At 38.3% G+C, this 16,895-nt stretch overlaps 2 protein-coding genes across 2 annotated transcripts; both read right to left on the bottom strand.

Annotated features, from left to right (window-relative positions):
• Nucleotides 1-7,690: 7,690 nt before the first annotated feature.
• On the bottom strand, nt 7,691-9,472 carry apnl (actinoporin-like protein). The gene is made up of 3 exons (XM_049561204.1): nt 9,323-9,472; nt 8,655-8,780; nt 7,691-8,553 (listed from the first exon to the last, which is right to left on the bottom strand). Exons 2-3 carry the CDS (start codon nt 8,753-8,755, stop codon nt 8,097-8,099), a joined length of 558 nt encoding a protein of 185 aa, XP_049417161.1. The 5' UTR covers nt 8,756-8,780; nt 9,323-9,472; the 3' UTR covers nt 7,691-8,096.
• A 1,040-nt stretch (nt 9,473-10,512) lies between these two features.
• On the bottom strand, nt 10,513-12,923 carry LOC125879364 (uncharacterized). The gene is made up of 3 exons (XM_049561205.1): nt 12,763-12,923; nt 12,329-12,437; nt 10,513-11,219 (listed from the first exon to the last, which is right to left on the bottom strand). The coding sequence occupies exons 2-3, from the start codon at nt 12,430-12,432 to the stop codon at nt 10,790-10,792; spliced, it is 534 nt and encodes a 177-aa protein (XP_049417162.1). The 5' UTR covers nt 12,433-12,437; nt 12,763-12,923; the 3' UTR covers nt 10,513-10,789.
• Nucleotides 12,924-16,895: the final 3,972 nt, after the last annotated feature.

The following is a 16,895-nucleotide window of genomic DNA, read 5'->3' as shown; positions in this document are numbered from 1 at the left end:
TCAGTGTGACATGAGTAATTACTTTGTTGTGCGAGATCCAGGCAGCTGGCACTGCTGTGTCAGAGCTGACCTTACAGCTGGATGACACCGAGCTGGCAGCACATGACTGTACATTCAAGTAGGTCTGACATCAAAACTGCTGCTCGATCAGTCAGAATAAACTCAAAGAAATACATGCCACGATCAGCCGTGTTCCACTGCCAGCTGAATTCTGAGCGACAAGAAATATTTTTCAGTTCTTCAGTGATGATGGAAAAGGAGCAGGGCCTGCACCCAGTTACCATGATTGGCTCGATGGAGATCCTAAGAGATTTATCTATGGAAACAAAAACAAGATCTGGAGCTGCAGCTGGACTACATGAAACAAGAGCTACCTGAGAGCAACTAGAGGAACAGAATCAGAAAATTAAAACAATGCATTGATGGTATTGTTGGCTCTGCGTATTTACCTAAAAGCTGCCATTAGTGACAAAAGGGAAAATAAGTACATACTGTATGAATTTTAGGAGTGTGAATTTTACAGTATCTAACGATTTGATTCTTGGGGTCAAGATTCAATTTAAAATCAATTCTCGGTTGAAACGACTCCCAGTTCAAAAATCAATTCTCAATTTATTACATACAATATGGATTCTAACTTCAGGATCTATTCCAATGCAGTATGCGCTCAAAAATCTGTGTGGCAAATCATGACAGCATGCATAAGTGTATAAGAGTTTTTATACCATTAATTTGAATACTGAGTGGATTTAGGGATGTTTTTTCAGTGTGAGTATGTGAGGAGAGAGTGGAAAGGAAACTGACATAATAAACACAAGGTTTACTATTAATGTTTCAAACACAGCCACAGGTCAATACAATCAGTTTGCCCCACTATAGTTTAATGTCCGCATCCCCTTGCAAAAGACCAACACTTGTGACACTGAAACACACACAGCAGTGTATAACTGAGAATTGCATTTACTGGCGCACACACATGCTCCCTCTACAGTATCTCTCTGTCTTACACATTCACACAGACAGATAAGCTACAGACTCCAAGAGCTAGACACTCTGTATTTTGTAAGTCTCTAACGTAATTTACTTAGTGATCATTCAAACATTCAATAACTAATTTTTGTCACTACTTGGGTGTACAGAAACAAGCTGTGAACACACCATCCTTTTTGAAGTTTATAGGGCAAACTTGTTGTTATCTATTGACACATCCTCCACATACAAATCACATTAGCATTCAGTTAGAGTTGTGTTTCCGGGCCACCTGATGAATGTAAATCCAATAGTCACTCTCATTTAGCTCTTTCTTTATTTTTTGTCTCTGCTAACTCTTGAGGGAAATGTCTCACTCTTTAGCTGCTAAATGCTGCACTATGTTCACCAGCTACCCCTTCGTTTAGTCTGCCTGCTGTAATTTGCATGGAGCATACAGCAGGATTTTAGTGCTTCTTTTTGCTGAAAACACAAGAGTGAACCAAAACAGCTAAGTTGTGAGTCAGAGTATGGAAACAATGAGGTGAAAGTTGCTGTAAAGCTCTGTAGCGTGTGAGAACAACAGGGTCAGGTGATAATTCTCTGTGGGTCATCACTGCAGGCATGTGTGATTCATAACTAACACAAAAATATTGATTATAGATGCTTTAAGTAGTAACATTGTGTGGGTGTTTGCATTATTATCTTGTATCCTCTAAAGGAAAAAAGACAGAAAAAAAAGCTTAAGGCAAAATTTCCATAAAATATAACTGACGATCAGGGCATATACTGTAGTTTACATCTTGTACTTAAACTAGGTATGTGCTCTGGTAAAAATAATACAGACACAAAGCATGACAAAAATGTAAGGTTAGCATTGGATAAAGTTTCTGTAAGGCTCAACATTAATCTGTTTATAGAACGACATTTTTTGATGCTTTAGTATGGGTTAGGAAATGGAATTGTATTATGTTTGTGTCATGTCACAAACTGACATTTTACATAATATTTATTTCAGGATTTGCCTACTTAACAGCCTTAGAGGCATTAAAAAGAAGCAAAAGTACTGTAGAGAGCACTGAGTGTCCTCTGTCAGGTTATCTGTATTGTTACACGATACACTTCTGCATGATGCAAGAAGTTCCATAATAACAAACTAACATGATGAGACAATCTCCAAAGCCTGCTAGGAATAACATGACCTTCAACCCTCACATCTCATCCACAGGAATTACAAACAGTCAGTGAAATATGACCCTAAGAAATGTTTGAAAAACAAAACAAACATGCATAACAGTACAACTCCAGCTTAGCTTAAAAAATATTTGACTTTATTGTTTTACCCTTGTAGACTCTCTGGAGGAGAACCTGACTGAGACTGAGGCCTGTAATTGAGCTCTGATGACGTGGCTGCAGGCGCCTGTTGCCAGCCTGACACACATCGGGGTAGACACAGAGTGAACTGTTTGAGAGTGCCAGGAACTGCTGGATGTCAGGACCTGTTTGGAGCCAGGAATAGCAGGAGAAGAGGGTGAGCCACATTAATTTCACTGTCTGCTAATAAGAGATGGGCACAAATACATCAAAAAGGATCTCGTAAAAAAATTACAAATACTTGCTCAGTAAATGCATCAAAATCAAATATAAAACATTGTTATGAAAAAGGTATTTAGTATTTATTTTTAGGTATTTAGTAGCCTCAGTCTGGGTCTGACCTGAACTGCCCTTACAATGAAAAGGCGAGCTCTGCTTATTTCCTACATCATACATTTGAAGTGGCCAGTCAGGATATGTTGAAGGTGGGAGGCTGTGAATTCAGGGGTGGATGCTGGGTGGTTTCTGTCAGTCAAAGTGACTGACTGAGTGAACGGCCAACTGAAATTCAACTGGGGGAACTGAACAACACTAGTTCTTTCAGATGACAACAAGACTGGGTGTTTAGGAGATGCTGTTTTCAAGAGCAAAGTGCAGTAGAAGAAGTAGGTTACATTCCTAAGATATCTAACTTTATTAGCAACCAATTGAACAAAAACAAAACAGTACCATTACAGCACAGTACAAAATAGAAAATATCAACAACAACTTAAAGAAAGGGAAAGTATTTTCTTTTGTGTACCTCCTAACATTGCAGTCAAAGGGAACACAAATGAAATATGGTCATTCACAATGAGAACATTGTTGGACCCGACAGGAAATTCACTTATATGTAGCCAAAGACAGCGATTTGGCTTAGTGCTGTGCAGTGTTTTTCTACGGTTTCAAGGTTATCTTAAAAATCTTATTAAAGAATAAAAATGATTTTTTTAATAATGTTAAGTATTTAAAATACACAAATAAAAGCTACAGTTGGTAACTTTTATGAAAACCTACTGTCACTATATTCAAACAGCACAATATGAGACAGATAATCTGTGAAAAAATGATACTCCCCTGCCTCTGTTGCCTTGTAGCATTTCTAATGGCCTTACCACATGTGAAAACAACCAATCAGAGCTGAGGAGTCTCTAAAGCAGTTGTTAATCACTTCTAATGAACTGTGGTAAAACTTAAACCAGGCGGCAATATGAAGCAAGATTCTTTTACTGTTATTGCTTTGCTATTTTTAATGTTAAATGTTTTCAGAAACATATTTTAGTGCACTGTGTAGCTGTTAAATGAGAAATTTGTTGGATACAGTTAAACACAGTAGCAAGCCCCGCCCACCAGCTGGACCAGCTTTCGCATTTTACAGCTAAAAAGCTAAAATATGTTTCTGAAAACATTTGAGGCGAGAAATAGGCAATGCAGTTACAGAATCTTGATTCATATTTGATCAGTGCGATCTCATTTGAGAGTTTGACCACAATTCGTAAAGCAACTGATATGATTGACAGCTGCTTTAGAGACTGTTGGGCTGCACTGATTTTAGTGAATGCCATTAGAGGCAGTAGGAGGGGAGGCGTGACATGATTTTTTACAGACTGTCCCAGGTACTTCTCTCAGAATATAGTGACAATGTCAGCAAATATGACTATATGAATATTTTAATAAAAGTTACCAACTGTAGCTTTAAAGTGTTTTGTTAAAAATGACATGTCATTTTTAATGTCCAGAGAAATACAAATTACCCAAAATCAAAAGAAATCAAATACATTTTTAAATACATTTAACTGAAATACTGCCCATCTTTGCTGTTAATGAGGTTTCTAATAACAAACAGAGGGTCAAGAGGGTCAGTCCTTTCCAGATTCTTGAGCACTCTGAATGCATGCATGATATATTACTGTCACCGCAGAATCCCTGTAGAGTGTTTTTTCAAGATTTGCCTCAAGTGCTTAGAAAATTTAAACTGTAAGCTGTGTGAATACATTTGATATCAGAGGTGGCCTCTAGATGGCAGTCTTTGAGAGCATTTTTAGTAGTTGAAGGTACTCAAAAATTGCACCTTTTATTGAAGAGTACTTCTATTCACTTTGATGAGGGAAGATTATGTATTATACTGCTGCTATCTTTGGGCATGCAGAGGTTTAGGCTGTTGAAAGGGCTACAGTTCACACCCAAACCTCCGGTCATTGACATTCAATTATTTAATGCTTCTGTTTGGACACTCCCAGTTTGGGTCAATATACAGCTCTCATGTTCTTTAGGTTTAGCTTCAAAGCAAATAGAAACTCAAGCAGAATGAAACTCAAACAAACTTGGCAGATGAAGCTTTAATGCAGAAAGATTATGATCAGTGTCACCCACTTAATGCGCTGCAAGCTCTGTGTTGATCAGCCCTGCTTTGTTGAGAGTCTGAAAAATTCAAATGTTCTTGTAATTTTTTCATGTGCCGAAGAGACACAGCCACCGTGCGGTCCTGATAACAGGTGGTGATGATAACAGGGGGAGTAAATAGAGACTTCAAGTACAAAGAGAGAGGAGATGCATGCTGCTGTGTTTACTCCGCTCTTCAGCCTGTTTCTATTCATAGCGTGAAAACTACAGTATCAGTTCAACAGTGTGTGTGTGTGAGTGTATGCGTGTGTGTGCTGTAACAGGCTGTACAAGATTATTTGCTGTGGTGAAATCAAGGTTTTCAGTATTTTTCTCATTCACCTCAGCTCATCTTCTTGCACTAGCTTTAGCTGAAGTCTGTTGTTTTTGTGTGATCAGCTGATTTTTGTCTCATGAAAAGAAATAACTTTGATGGTGCACCTGCACTCATCCACCTCCCTTTCCTCTGAACATCCTAGCAGGATTTTGACAGAAGCTTTTTACCATGACAAACAGCTAGATTTACTCCTGTTCAGGGGTAAATAGCATCAGTTTTAATTCACAAATGCTGAGCTTCTTAAGTTTATCTACACAGGAAAATACATTTTTCCACATATCTTTTGTTTCCTGTTTAAGAAGTCTAATCCACTCTTGAAAGATTTTTTCAGACTTGCAAAATACAAATCACATAATGCACAAAAGAATGCATTTGATATGAAATATCCATCGCTGCACGTGCAGGTGTAGCTACACTCAGAGATGCTCATCACAAAAGAGCACAAACAAATTTACTGTACATACAACTGAGACACAAACACCAAAACACTCACGCACAAACACACACACAGTGAACAATACAACACAAAACATGAAAGCAGACTTATGTGCAGGTATAGTAAACACAGATGAGGGACTGAAAGGAAAAAATATGAAAGGGATGTGTGGGAACTTATCCCCATTTTAATGCTGTGACAAACAAAAGTTGCTGCTTAGTGTCCCTCATCTGTTTATAGGGGCCATGTGTCATTTTTTCCAATACACTACTCAACAGTGCTTCAGGGATTGAGCCTAAACAGGCCTAGTTTATGCCTCTATATTATGTATGGCTTTTATGCAAATGCAACGGTGACAGTGAGCGAAAACCTTTGATCTGGGCGTCTTTGTGGCTGGAACAGTTAATGCAGCAAAAGCATCATGAATCTAATGGGAAAACAGAATCGGGAGTGCAGTGTTGAGATTCTAAATAGAAACGAGGGAACCTGATAACTTCGCCTGCGATGTAAATTAAGAGCTGATACTGACTCCCGCCTCAGAACCCCATATCCCCCTGAGGTTAATGACTGTATCTATACGGAATTGGCTCTGCCATTACTGCAAAACTAGTTGTTAGATGATGAGATAACACGCCAAGATTGTCATTTCTCCCAAATTAACGAATTACAGAGCATTTAGTAATGAGTTGCTGAGCAGTCATAATAATGGGGTCTTCACCTAAATCCATTCCTGTCTCGTTCACTACTATTACCTCATAGTCCCTGCCAGGATCATAATTGCAAAAAAAGCAAATGTATCTATTCATTTTCTCCTTGAGTTTACTGGTTCATAAAAAAACAGGCATTTTTGAACAATAACCACATAACTGTAGAAGTTTTATTGTTCCCTCTGGTTCTGCTTGGATGGCATAGCAGGCAATTAAAACCCTCTTTATCTCAGAAATCTGGGTACAAATACTGTTCTACTGAGTCTCTTAAAAACAGATTTCAATGACACAAGGTTTTCTTTAGCCAAGAATTCACTGTTTTTTCATGCATGTTTAGACATTATTTAGAATATATTTATTATTATCATTATTATTAAAATAGATTATATAGAGATCAGTCTGTTTAGTCTCTGCATCTCACTGTGATGTTGTACATTAGCTCCTCTGATCTTTTTAGAAAATTAGCTGCAGGCTACTTTAAGAAAATTAAAGAAATCAGTGGAATATCTCAGGGTCGTAATCAGCTATTTAACATTGGGGGGGGGACCATTTTCAACCTAGAACCTCTGCAACCCAACCCTCCGGGGGAGTGGGAATTCTCCACAGGATAAATTATTTAGACACTTAACAGCAAAACTGACCATTTTGGAGCATTTTGAAACAAAAATGTTAGATCAGGGTTTCTCTAAGTTTTGATGGCTGAATGCCCTTTAAGGGAGCCATCATATGATTGAGGGCGGCACAGGAAAAGTGCACACATTTGACTTTTTTATGAATACTAACACTATACAAAACCTATCACAGTCGACAGTGATATAGACTAGGTAACACTCATATCAAATTCTAGTTTCCCACTTTGTAATATATTTAAAAGTGGTAAAATGAAGACACAGTATTGTGTTTGACACTGATTGTACCTACCCACAGCAACAAATGGCAATTTGTTGGTGGGTGGATGGTGCGTGGTTGCCTTTCGTAGCATAGCAATGTTTTTCCTTTATATATCTTTTATTAATGTAAGGGGGGGAGTTTAAGTGTATCTTAATACTGAGGTGTATGCCCCCCAACATGTATTTAAATTATATTTATATAAGTACTTTTAACAAAATGTCAACCATGTTATTAACTTTTTGCATCACAAATGCAATCTTAATATGATGCATGTTTAACCAACTTCTATAAAATGTGCTTTGTCTTAAATTGTTTTGTTGTTTGGTGTTTTGTAAATACAGTATTGGCAATAATAGGTATGCTTTGATGTTCAGCATCACGAGACAGGGTGTGTCCCTTTGCTGCTCTGTGAAAAAGAGACAGCATCCCTTGTCTCTGTTCAAATCTTAATTTCACTTCAAAACAATCCTCGTGAATCCATTGCAAATACACAGAGCATGCTTTGGATTGTATGCATGCACCGAGAAAGCCATAATTTTGTATTAAAAAATTAAATCTGATTTCTTTTTAAGCACTTCTCTGAACTCAATCAAAACACACATATACACAAATAGCTCCAGCAAAAAGGTTTATTTTATTCCTCAGACTACAGTGTCAAGGTAAATACAGACGAGCACCCAGTGTGTTTTATTAAGCTATGTGCCCTCGTCCTCCAGTGAGTCATCCTTTGATTTTCATTTCTAAAGATGCCATTTTAAAACCAGATGCTATAGAAACAGACAGAGGCTTCGGCTCTAAAGGGGGGTTTTGCCGCCTGGATTTATAAACAAACTAAACTCTGATCTTAAGGAGACTTAGCAAAGGGTAATACCCAGGTATACAGGCACATGTCAGCAACAATACATCTGTTGAATCATGTGTGTTGACTGTATTTGAAACAGTCTGACAGGTAAATGCTTGAGGTGGAGGTATGAATTCTGCTGCTGGGACTTATGACAAAAATACCAGTTAGGCGGGGAGTCTAGTATGACTGCTGGCCCATGGGTGTGAAAAGCTTATCCCACACCTCCACCTTCATGATGGCATTCTCCAGGGGACTCATGGTGGCCTTGATATCTAGATAGTTGCCCACATAATTGATTCCTGATCCAGTGGCTTCCTCCCTGACAAACCCATGCTCCCTCTGCTTCTTCTCATAGTACATTTCTTTGTACAAATCCTTGTCACAATTGCGGCCCTTTTTGTAGATGCCCACTGCAAACCAATTCTTGTAGAGGTTGTAGTCCCAGGGAACTGAGAACATGATGGCCACAGACTCAATGTAGTCATTCTGTGACCTTTCAAAAAGGTCATAGGTCATCACGCCAATGCTGCCAGTTGCTTTACCCTTGGACTTGGAGAAAGTGCAGACCTCTGTCTTTAGAGGGCGCACTGTGGGCTGAGGTGGGTTGTATGTCTCCCCATTCTCAAGGTACACCCTGTCCAAACACACAAATAAGCACATGTATTACACAGTCTTTTAGATCTATACATTAACATTCAAACATGCCTGCAAGACACCAACACAGTCAGGGCTTACCTTGGGTTCATGAGACAGTAGTTATTTGTCAAATTTGAGATTTCAATGACTACACTTCTCTTCCTGTCTACATCAGCTGCCACGGCTTCAGCTGACTCCATGATGTTGGAATGGGTGTGAGATTTCCTTGAAAAACAATGGTACAGTAAGTGTTAACCGTGTGAATTTATTGACATCACAGGTGCAACTATCACTTCCCTGCACTCCTACAGTAAAGACACTGGGAATCACGAGGATCACACTTACTACATGACAAAAATATCATCCTGACCTCTGCTCTGCTGACATGCTGTAATGGCATTCCATTGATCTCTTAAAGTGCGCATAAACTGGCAGTGGGTATGAATGATGCATTTCAGAAGCTAATTTGATTTCAAAACAGTTGTGAACAATCACAGAAAAGCTGCAGACTCTCTTTCTCTCATTAGAGAGTGTACTTCTTTAATTACAGCACTTAGTAGCATGCAGTAATGAAGTTAGAGTGAAAACAGTAAAGAAAATGATTGCCCCTTTTATCAACAGATATAAGATACAAATCAAACAAATGCCTCATCGGGCTTCTATATGCCTCTATAAATAGCTATTTTCTTCAGCTAATGAGCCATTCTCTGCCTCTTATGAAGTCCTTTTAATAAAGTCTTTTTTCATAAATGTTTAAAGTGACTTACCTGCTGAGAAGCTCTGTTGATACTCACAAGTCTCAAAATGGAAAAAGTTACCTGAAAGGGAGGCGCCGTAGGTTTTTTTTTTTTTTAACAAGGATGCATGCCATCACCCAGGAAACCCTCCCACTTGCAACACAACCCCTGTTGGAAAGCACACACCCTCTTTCAACACACAGTTATTACACCACACAAAAAGGCTATGACAACAAATGTTCCTGTGTTTTTCCCTGTGGGATCAAACTGCCACACCCTGTGACAGAGTTGAACAGTTTCCAGCAGTATCCTATTGGATCCCAACCTGTTAGGCAAGCCAGGATCATTCAGCACACACATTTTCTCAAGAATCACAATTACATGAATGACAACATTTACATGCACAAAATATCTGTTTTTGCCCTTAATTCGAGAGACAACTGTCCTCCTAAGTTGTTTACATGACTAATGAAAATGAATATTCCATTAATATTCCTGTTTACATTCAGCAGCGCATACTCAGATTACATGATTACAGACAACATGTCATTTATCATGCCAAAATAAAGAAAAGTGGAACAGCTGGAGCAGCTTGTACCATTTTACTTCTTTGCTTTAAAATAGGATGTGTTTTTGAAAGTTTGACTGAGCCGCACATTCTGAATGCGCTGTACACATATCCAAAGAATGCTCCCAAAACATAACTGATAACAGCAGAAAGAAATTGCCTCATTCAGGAAAAGGCTTAATTTGGAAAATCCGAACAGACTATGCTGTTTACATGTGCCATATCAAATTCAGAACATCGTCATATTTGGAGTAATACTGGAATATTAGTGTGGATGTAAATGTAGTCATTGTCAGACTGACTGAGGTGGTCTGGGAATTTCAATCTTAAGGTGTTGTGCAACAGAGAAAAAAGCAAGCCAAACAAGTTGAGACAGACATCTCTGGGGCAACTGTACTCTTTGGTTTTGTTGAAATGCTTGCATTCCAGATACCACAAAAGAACCACACACTTTAGTGCAAGATGGAGAGCCTCACAGCCAGTAAAGAACAATATTGTTATCATACCGATTAAAAAAACATCTAGCAGATATTCCATCTGTTGCTACTCATTAGAATTGGATGGATCCAGCTAAGAGATTAAAAAATGATTACTGTTCATCAGTAATAATGAAAGCATACTGAGTGAAAACATATCCCACACAACACAGGCATTGGGTCTGAATGCTTTATTACCATAATCAAAGACAAAGGGAGTGTACAATATACATAAGCCCAAGAAATAAGCTAATGGAGAATCAATGAGCTGGCTGTCAGATATTGATATCTTTCAGTGGACACAAAACACAGATGACAGCAAAATCAGTCTTCCTCTCCTCTGGATGTTTCTCTGGATGACAGCAGAAGTCAGATCAAATGAAGTTTGTTTATTCTGTTGGGTACAAAAGCAACACAGTACAAAAAGGCAGAACACCAGTAGACTCCTCTATACTAACGACCCATTTTATCATAGAGCTCCACTTTAACAATGGCTTTGCCAATGGAAGACATGGTAGCCCTCACGTCGACATATTTAGCTTTATATTCCAGCCCGCAGCCATGTGTCTCGGAGCGGGTGAAGCCAGTTAGATCTTTCCCATCATACATCTGGTCATACAGATGTTTGTCACAGGCATGGGAATGCTCGAACACACCCACGGCCAGCCGGTTCTTGTACAGGTTGTGGTCATAGGGCACAGAGAACATGATGGCCATGCGCTCGGAGCAAACCCGGCTCTGCATATGGAAGAGGTCATAGGTCAGTAGGCCAACAGCACCCGTGGCAGTGTTGTCGTCCTTGATGAAGGAGCACACTTCAGTCATGTTGGGACGAACAGTAGGCTGGGGCGGGTGGTGACAGAAGCCACTTGACATGTACACCCTGTACAAGAGAGCAGGAGACAAACCCATACCATCATCACCAATCAACTTTTATGTCACACTTCCTAGACTTTTGATGAAAGAACAAGTTTTGCAAGTTTTGTTGGAGATTGTCAGTGTAGTTTTCAAGTGTTGGGCTTTCCAGGGTACCTGAACCACCTTATGCTGATGGATGGAGTGTGACTGTGCAAGTACTGCTGTGGACTTCTAAGCAACAGTGAGTGTTCCTGCATGCGATGTGCAATGAGGCAGTGTGTGTCACTGCATGATGGATAGGTGGATGTTCTCAGCAAAGTGATGTCACACATGAAAACCACCCATCCAAGATATGGTCTGTCCTGCCACAGCTAGATAAATGTGGAAGCGTGGTGGAAATTCCAATAGACGTGGGTCATTCTTATGTATTTTACTGTTTAGTTTTACTAGCGGAAGTGGATGAAACTGGCAGATTGCATTATGGAGAAATAGGGAACCCAATCTAATAACTTATTTATGTTGGATAGATAGTACACTGAGATTCCACTTGCAATATCATTGACCTTCACTTAAAAGTGACTACAGTATAGCCACACTGAATTAATATCGACTTTTTATGCTGGAAATATGTTCTTTTTTTCTATGACTATTAGAGAGAAAAAATAAGTTGTCATTTTTCCTGAAAGGACTGCACACTAATATTATCAAGATGCTGATTAGAGCTGTAATCAGGCATTGCAATCTCAAAGCACATCAAAGCAACACATTAAGGCTTTTGAAAATGAATATTTCTCCCTGGAACCAATCAAACTTAAGTATACGCACAGGCCATGATACTATGCAGAGGCTTAGTCTCTCTAAGTGCAGAAAAAAATGTTGATGCAGACTAATAGACTGAGCTAACTTACACTAAACTCCAATTTAGGGAAGTGTTTTATACAAAAGAATAAAAGCAAATGGAATTTTCAAGACAGTTTTTCATAAATTGCAATTTTCATGGCATTATTTTTTTAGGTTGTTCATTAATTTGTACTTTTTTCAGTGAATATTTTCATGTCTTCATCTGATGCAGTTAAATCTCAAATGTTATGTTCATTTAACCACTTTTACATGTAAATACATTTACAGACTTACTTTGTGTTGACGAGGCAGTAGCCACTGCTGACGTTGGTTATTTCTATGGTACAGTTTCTGTTGGTGGGGAGAGTGGCTGACACAGCTTCTGCAGTTTCTGGCATCTTGGCTGCAAGAGAAACAGGACTGAATGCTTAGAACAGTGTATCGGCAAACAGGTCACCATTCAGCAGGCATTTTGCAGAAAATGGATAAAAAAGATGTGAAGTATTTAGGTTCTACGTCATATTGCTTCAAAAGAAAAATAAAGGCAAATTGCCAGTAGCCAAACCAAGCTGATTTTCCTCCTCTCAATTGTGAAAAGAATTTTTTAATATATGTTCTACAGTATGTGTATATAAAATGTGAATATAGTTTATATGAGAACTCTTGTTCAGGATAATTAAAGACATAGATCACAGTTAAGATATAATAGTAGGAGTAATTATATTCACCTTTTGGAGTTAAACACGCAAGTTGTGCTAGACGGCAGCCTCAGGTTTCCTTTTTTTCTCAGATCCTGCACAGAGGTGGAGAGTCTCCCTTGTGTGATTACACCTCCACAGTGCTTGTTCCAACAAAAGCATGGGCGTGTCCACAGTGAAGTGAGCACACACCATCTCTTGTGGAAAGTTTTATCTCAAAAATTTAAAACTTGATCCCATCAAATTTGAAGCTAGCTAACGCGTCATTGGTTTTTTTATTAACTTGTGTCCTGCCAACATGAGTAGGTTTATGCACAATAAGGCATGATGAACTTCCCTTTAGCTCCTACAACATTCTCTTATTTTAGACATTTGCTCAGTGGAGGAAGAAGTATTTAGATCCTTTACTTAAGTAAAAGTACTGATATCATACTGTGAAAATACTCCACTACAAGTCAAAGTTCTGCATTCAAAACCTTATGTAAAAGTATGTTATCAGCAAAATGAGCTTTAAGTATAAAAAGTACAAGTATGCTTTGTGCAATAAAATGTTCCCTGTCAGTGTTTTACAATATATGATGTTTCTGGATTAACATTATTACTGCATTAATGTGTATATTGCAATTTACTGCTGTAGGTGTGTACGGTTGTGCTGATTTTACCTCCTTTACATATTTTTGAGTCGTGCTGGGTACACCCATGCTTGAAAAACAGAGCTTACAAAGTGCTTTGAAAAACAAAGCAAAGCAGAAGTGGGATATCCAAGAGGTATCTTACGACCACAAAACTATTTTTACAGACCACACTATCCAGCTAGTCTGGAAAATTGTTGACTTCCTGTCACAGCCCTAAACTCATCTGAACAGAACATACATCAGAGCGAACATAAATGACATATGGAGTTACCCAAGGCACTAGCCTCGGGCGTCTTTTGTTTAGCTGTGATTGGATGTGCCAAAATTTCCTCCTGTTAAACAAAGCTAAAAGTTTTACCATATAAATAAAATACAAATCTTGTTTACTTTCAATTCTTGAAAACTAAATGTTACTAGAATTAAAGGATGGCGAATAACCTTTTAAGTGCTGATATAGACTGTACTTGAGATAAAAGCTGAAATTTGTATTTAAAAATCATCATTTTATACAATATGCAAATGAACTTTCAATTTTTGTCAGGTGACATTAGTCACATAACTGAAATGAATTGTTTTGAGAAAAAAGAACAACAACACTTTGCTATAAGGGTTGTTTGTTATAGTTTATTCTTGGGATACAGGGACCCCAGTTGGCAGACCTTGTATGTTAAATATGACGGTAGGATGAATGTTAATATCCTACAATCAACATACATAGTAAGCATTATCAATAATTCTAATTAGGTGAATCATCAAACTAATTTATGCTTTAATGAGACAACATCTCTGTGTCAGCATATTTGCCTTCACATCAGACATGGGTGGTATTGATATCACCTCTGTATGTTGAAGGATTAAAGACTTAAAGGTCCAGTGTGTAGGATTTAGTATCATCTAGCAGTGAGGTTGAAGAGCAGAAACTTCTGTGTGCCAAGCGTGAAGAACTATGGTGGCCAACAAGAAAACACAAAATAGGGAGTGGCCCCATCTGAAGCCAGTGTTTGAGTTTTCTGTTCTAGACTACTGCAGAAGTAACATGGCAGACTCCGTGCGAGAGGATCCGCTTTGTATGTAAATAGAAGTGGCTCATTCTAAGGTAGTGATAACAGATGATTCAGGTGATTATAAACTAGTTAAAACATAGTAATTAACACTATCTACCATTTCTGCCAATATACCCCCCGAAATACTACACACTGGACCTTTAAGGTGATTTAGATAAAATGTTTTTAATCTCACAAAAGTGTAATTTAATGCAACACAATGTGGTGGAATCATATCAGATGATCTATTCTGTAGTTTAAACTGTATTTCAACTATTCTTAAGTTATTTTAACAGTTTAACTGATCTCATTTCATTTTTCAATTAACTTGTTCTTACGGGACCCTTTGCAGCTCAGTTTAGTAAAGATCCTTATGGAACATTTCATGTTCTGACTAGCCTGGAATGTAACTTTAATCCTCCCGGCACTGCTCAACTGATTATTGTTGTAGTTGCAGGTGATGGCTAGGGACAGATTCCTGTGGGAACCTCCCTACAGCGGTCACAAATTTCAACACACTGTCTGACTCTTATATCACTAATTCTTTCACTGCCAACACTGCTCCCGCTGGAGCGCGGAGTCGAAGAGGAGACACTCTCTATTTCCATGCAGGAGCAACTTACAAAAACAATGTATTATGTAACACAGCATAGTACACTGCAGTGTTATATTTATCCATAAGATTACAGTGCCTGAGGGTCTTCCCAATTAAGTTTGTTTTGCAAACTTAGTGTGTTTCGAGATGTGTTCATTATACCACCAACCAATTCAAGTAATATTATAGCAGCTGTTCTATTCCATACATCAGGCGCCTGGAACTTGATATAAATCCTTCAACTCCAATGCTTGAAGTCACCAGATGGCACCAAACATGCATTTGCAAAAATACATTTGCACTACACAGACTTTGTCAGTTAATGTTTGCTTTCTGATGGTTAGCCAGTGACCATGGCAGAAAATCTCTGACAAACATTACATATTCAGCATGCCCTTCATTATGTTCTGTGAAAAGGGCATAGCTGCATTCAAACAGTCATAGGCACAGCACTATATATCAAGAGTTTTATAAGTGTACGGGAAAAGAATTAGATAGTTGATATAAATGGACACATAGTAGTTGGTCAAGGATGATTTAGTACGCTAATGTTTAATTTTTTTCTTTGCACTATTAGAGGTAAAATATAGAAACAGCTGGTGACAATTTTTCATCCACTGAAAAAAAAAGAAATGCAAAAAACAAAAAACTACACTTTGTATTTACTACAAGAAATGGGCACCCATTGTCCTGTTACACATAGTCACCTATTCAATTACACACTCTATCAGCTACTTTATGTCAGAATAGATTCAAATTTCCTCCTTATTTTATAAGCAGGTGTGTTAAGTTTAATCACGCTGTACAGTTATCTTTGCAGTTTCTGAGAACAGTTGGTAAGAGGCAATTAAGAAGGTGACAAAAAGACAGAATGTCAGTAATCTCTATTCGTAGGTTACTGAGGTTTTTAAAGTGTTATGGTGACAAAGATAAATGTATGCTACAGATGAAACCATATTTAATTATAGTGGCTGCGCTAACAGTACCTCAACCTCATGTCACTCATGTTGCTTTTTTAGCCTGCTGGACACCTTTACTTACATCCCTCTCTCAGTCTGTGTTATATGAGGAAAGTGTCAGTTTAATGTTTTGTTTTTTATAAACACTATGAAAATGTTTTGTCAAAATCATGTAGATTATTGTATATAGATTGCAGCAGCTATCATTAACCCCAAATCTGAGTTAAAGCTGAACAAATATGATTTCAATATTACTGCGCACTCTGTTTCCACTCGACTGCTTATTTACTGTTTTGTCTGTTTAGCCTGGATTAAACTTTAAAGTGAAACGTTGTGTCAGCATGTTGTCATCGGTGATCATTTTACTGCTCTGAAAATAGCTGAGCCACTGCAAGTTCATTTGCACGACAGTCAAGATTGCATTGTAATCAACACCTTGATAGCATTATGTTTTTGTTTGCTTTATAGTCCCCATGTGTGATAAATACAATGCACTACTGTCACAAACAAAGACAAGGCTTGAACCCATGTCTGGCAGGGTGAAAACAGACTTGCAAGCCTAAAGGTAGCAAGACGTTTAGTGGCAGCAAATGGGTCATTAACAGGAAGGATGAAACATTAAGAATCAGCCACAGTCACACCACAAAGTGACATTTGCTCATCCACGTGAATTGTCAGATAGCAAACTTGTTAGCTTACTTAGTCGCTAACAGGATGAGCTGATGCTGTTTATTCAAAAGGTGTATTTGTACAGTGTTATTGACTCCTGTCGATGACACGTGAAATCAAAAGCCAATGTGGTTCTGATATAATGTTCTGCAAGTTATGCTCGGCGCCACTGCTATATGTGCCAAATCACAATCTTTTCATCTAAACCAGATAGTTTTGTTACCTGAACCAAGCTGTGGCCATTTCACAACATTAACCACAT

This window comes from Epinephelus fuscoguttatus, linkage group LG19 (assembly GCF_011397635.1).
Source record: "Epinephelus fuscoguttatus linkage group LG19, E.fuscoguttatus.final_Chr_v1".
NCBI classification, from domain to species: Eukaryota; Metazoa; Chordata; class Actinopteri; order Perciformes; family Serranidae; genus Epinephelus; species Epinephelus fuscoguttatus.
The sequence above is the reverse complement of the archived record's forward strand: the minus strand, read 5'-3'. Positions and strand labels throughout refer to the sequence as shown.

Bases quoted from the DNA above. Each gene is read 5' to 3' on its own strand.
- apnl (XM_049561204.1), bottom strand. From the start codon at position 8,755: ATGGAGTCAGCTGAAGCCGTGGCAGCTGATGTAGACAGGAAGAGAAGT. The intron at 8,554-8,654 runs GTAAGCCCTGAC...GTGTTTGGACAG, and splicing joins TACTGTCTCATGAACCCAAG to GGTGTACCTTGAGAATGGGG.
- LOC125879364 (XM_049561205.1), bottom strand. From the start codon at position 12,432: ATGCCAGAAACTGCAGAAGCTGTGTCAGCCACTCTCCCCACCAACAGA. The intron at 11,220-12,328 runs GTAAGTCTGTAA...TCTCTTGTACAG, and splicing joins TACTGCCTCGTCAACACAAA to GGTGTACATGTCAAGTGGCT.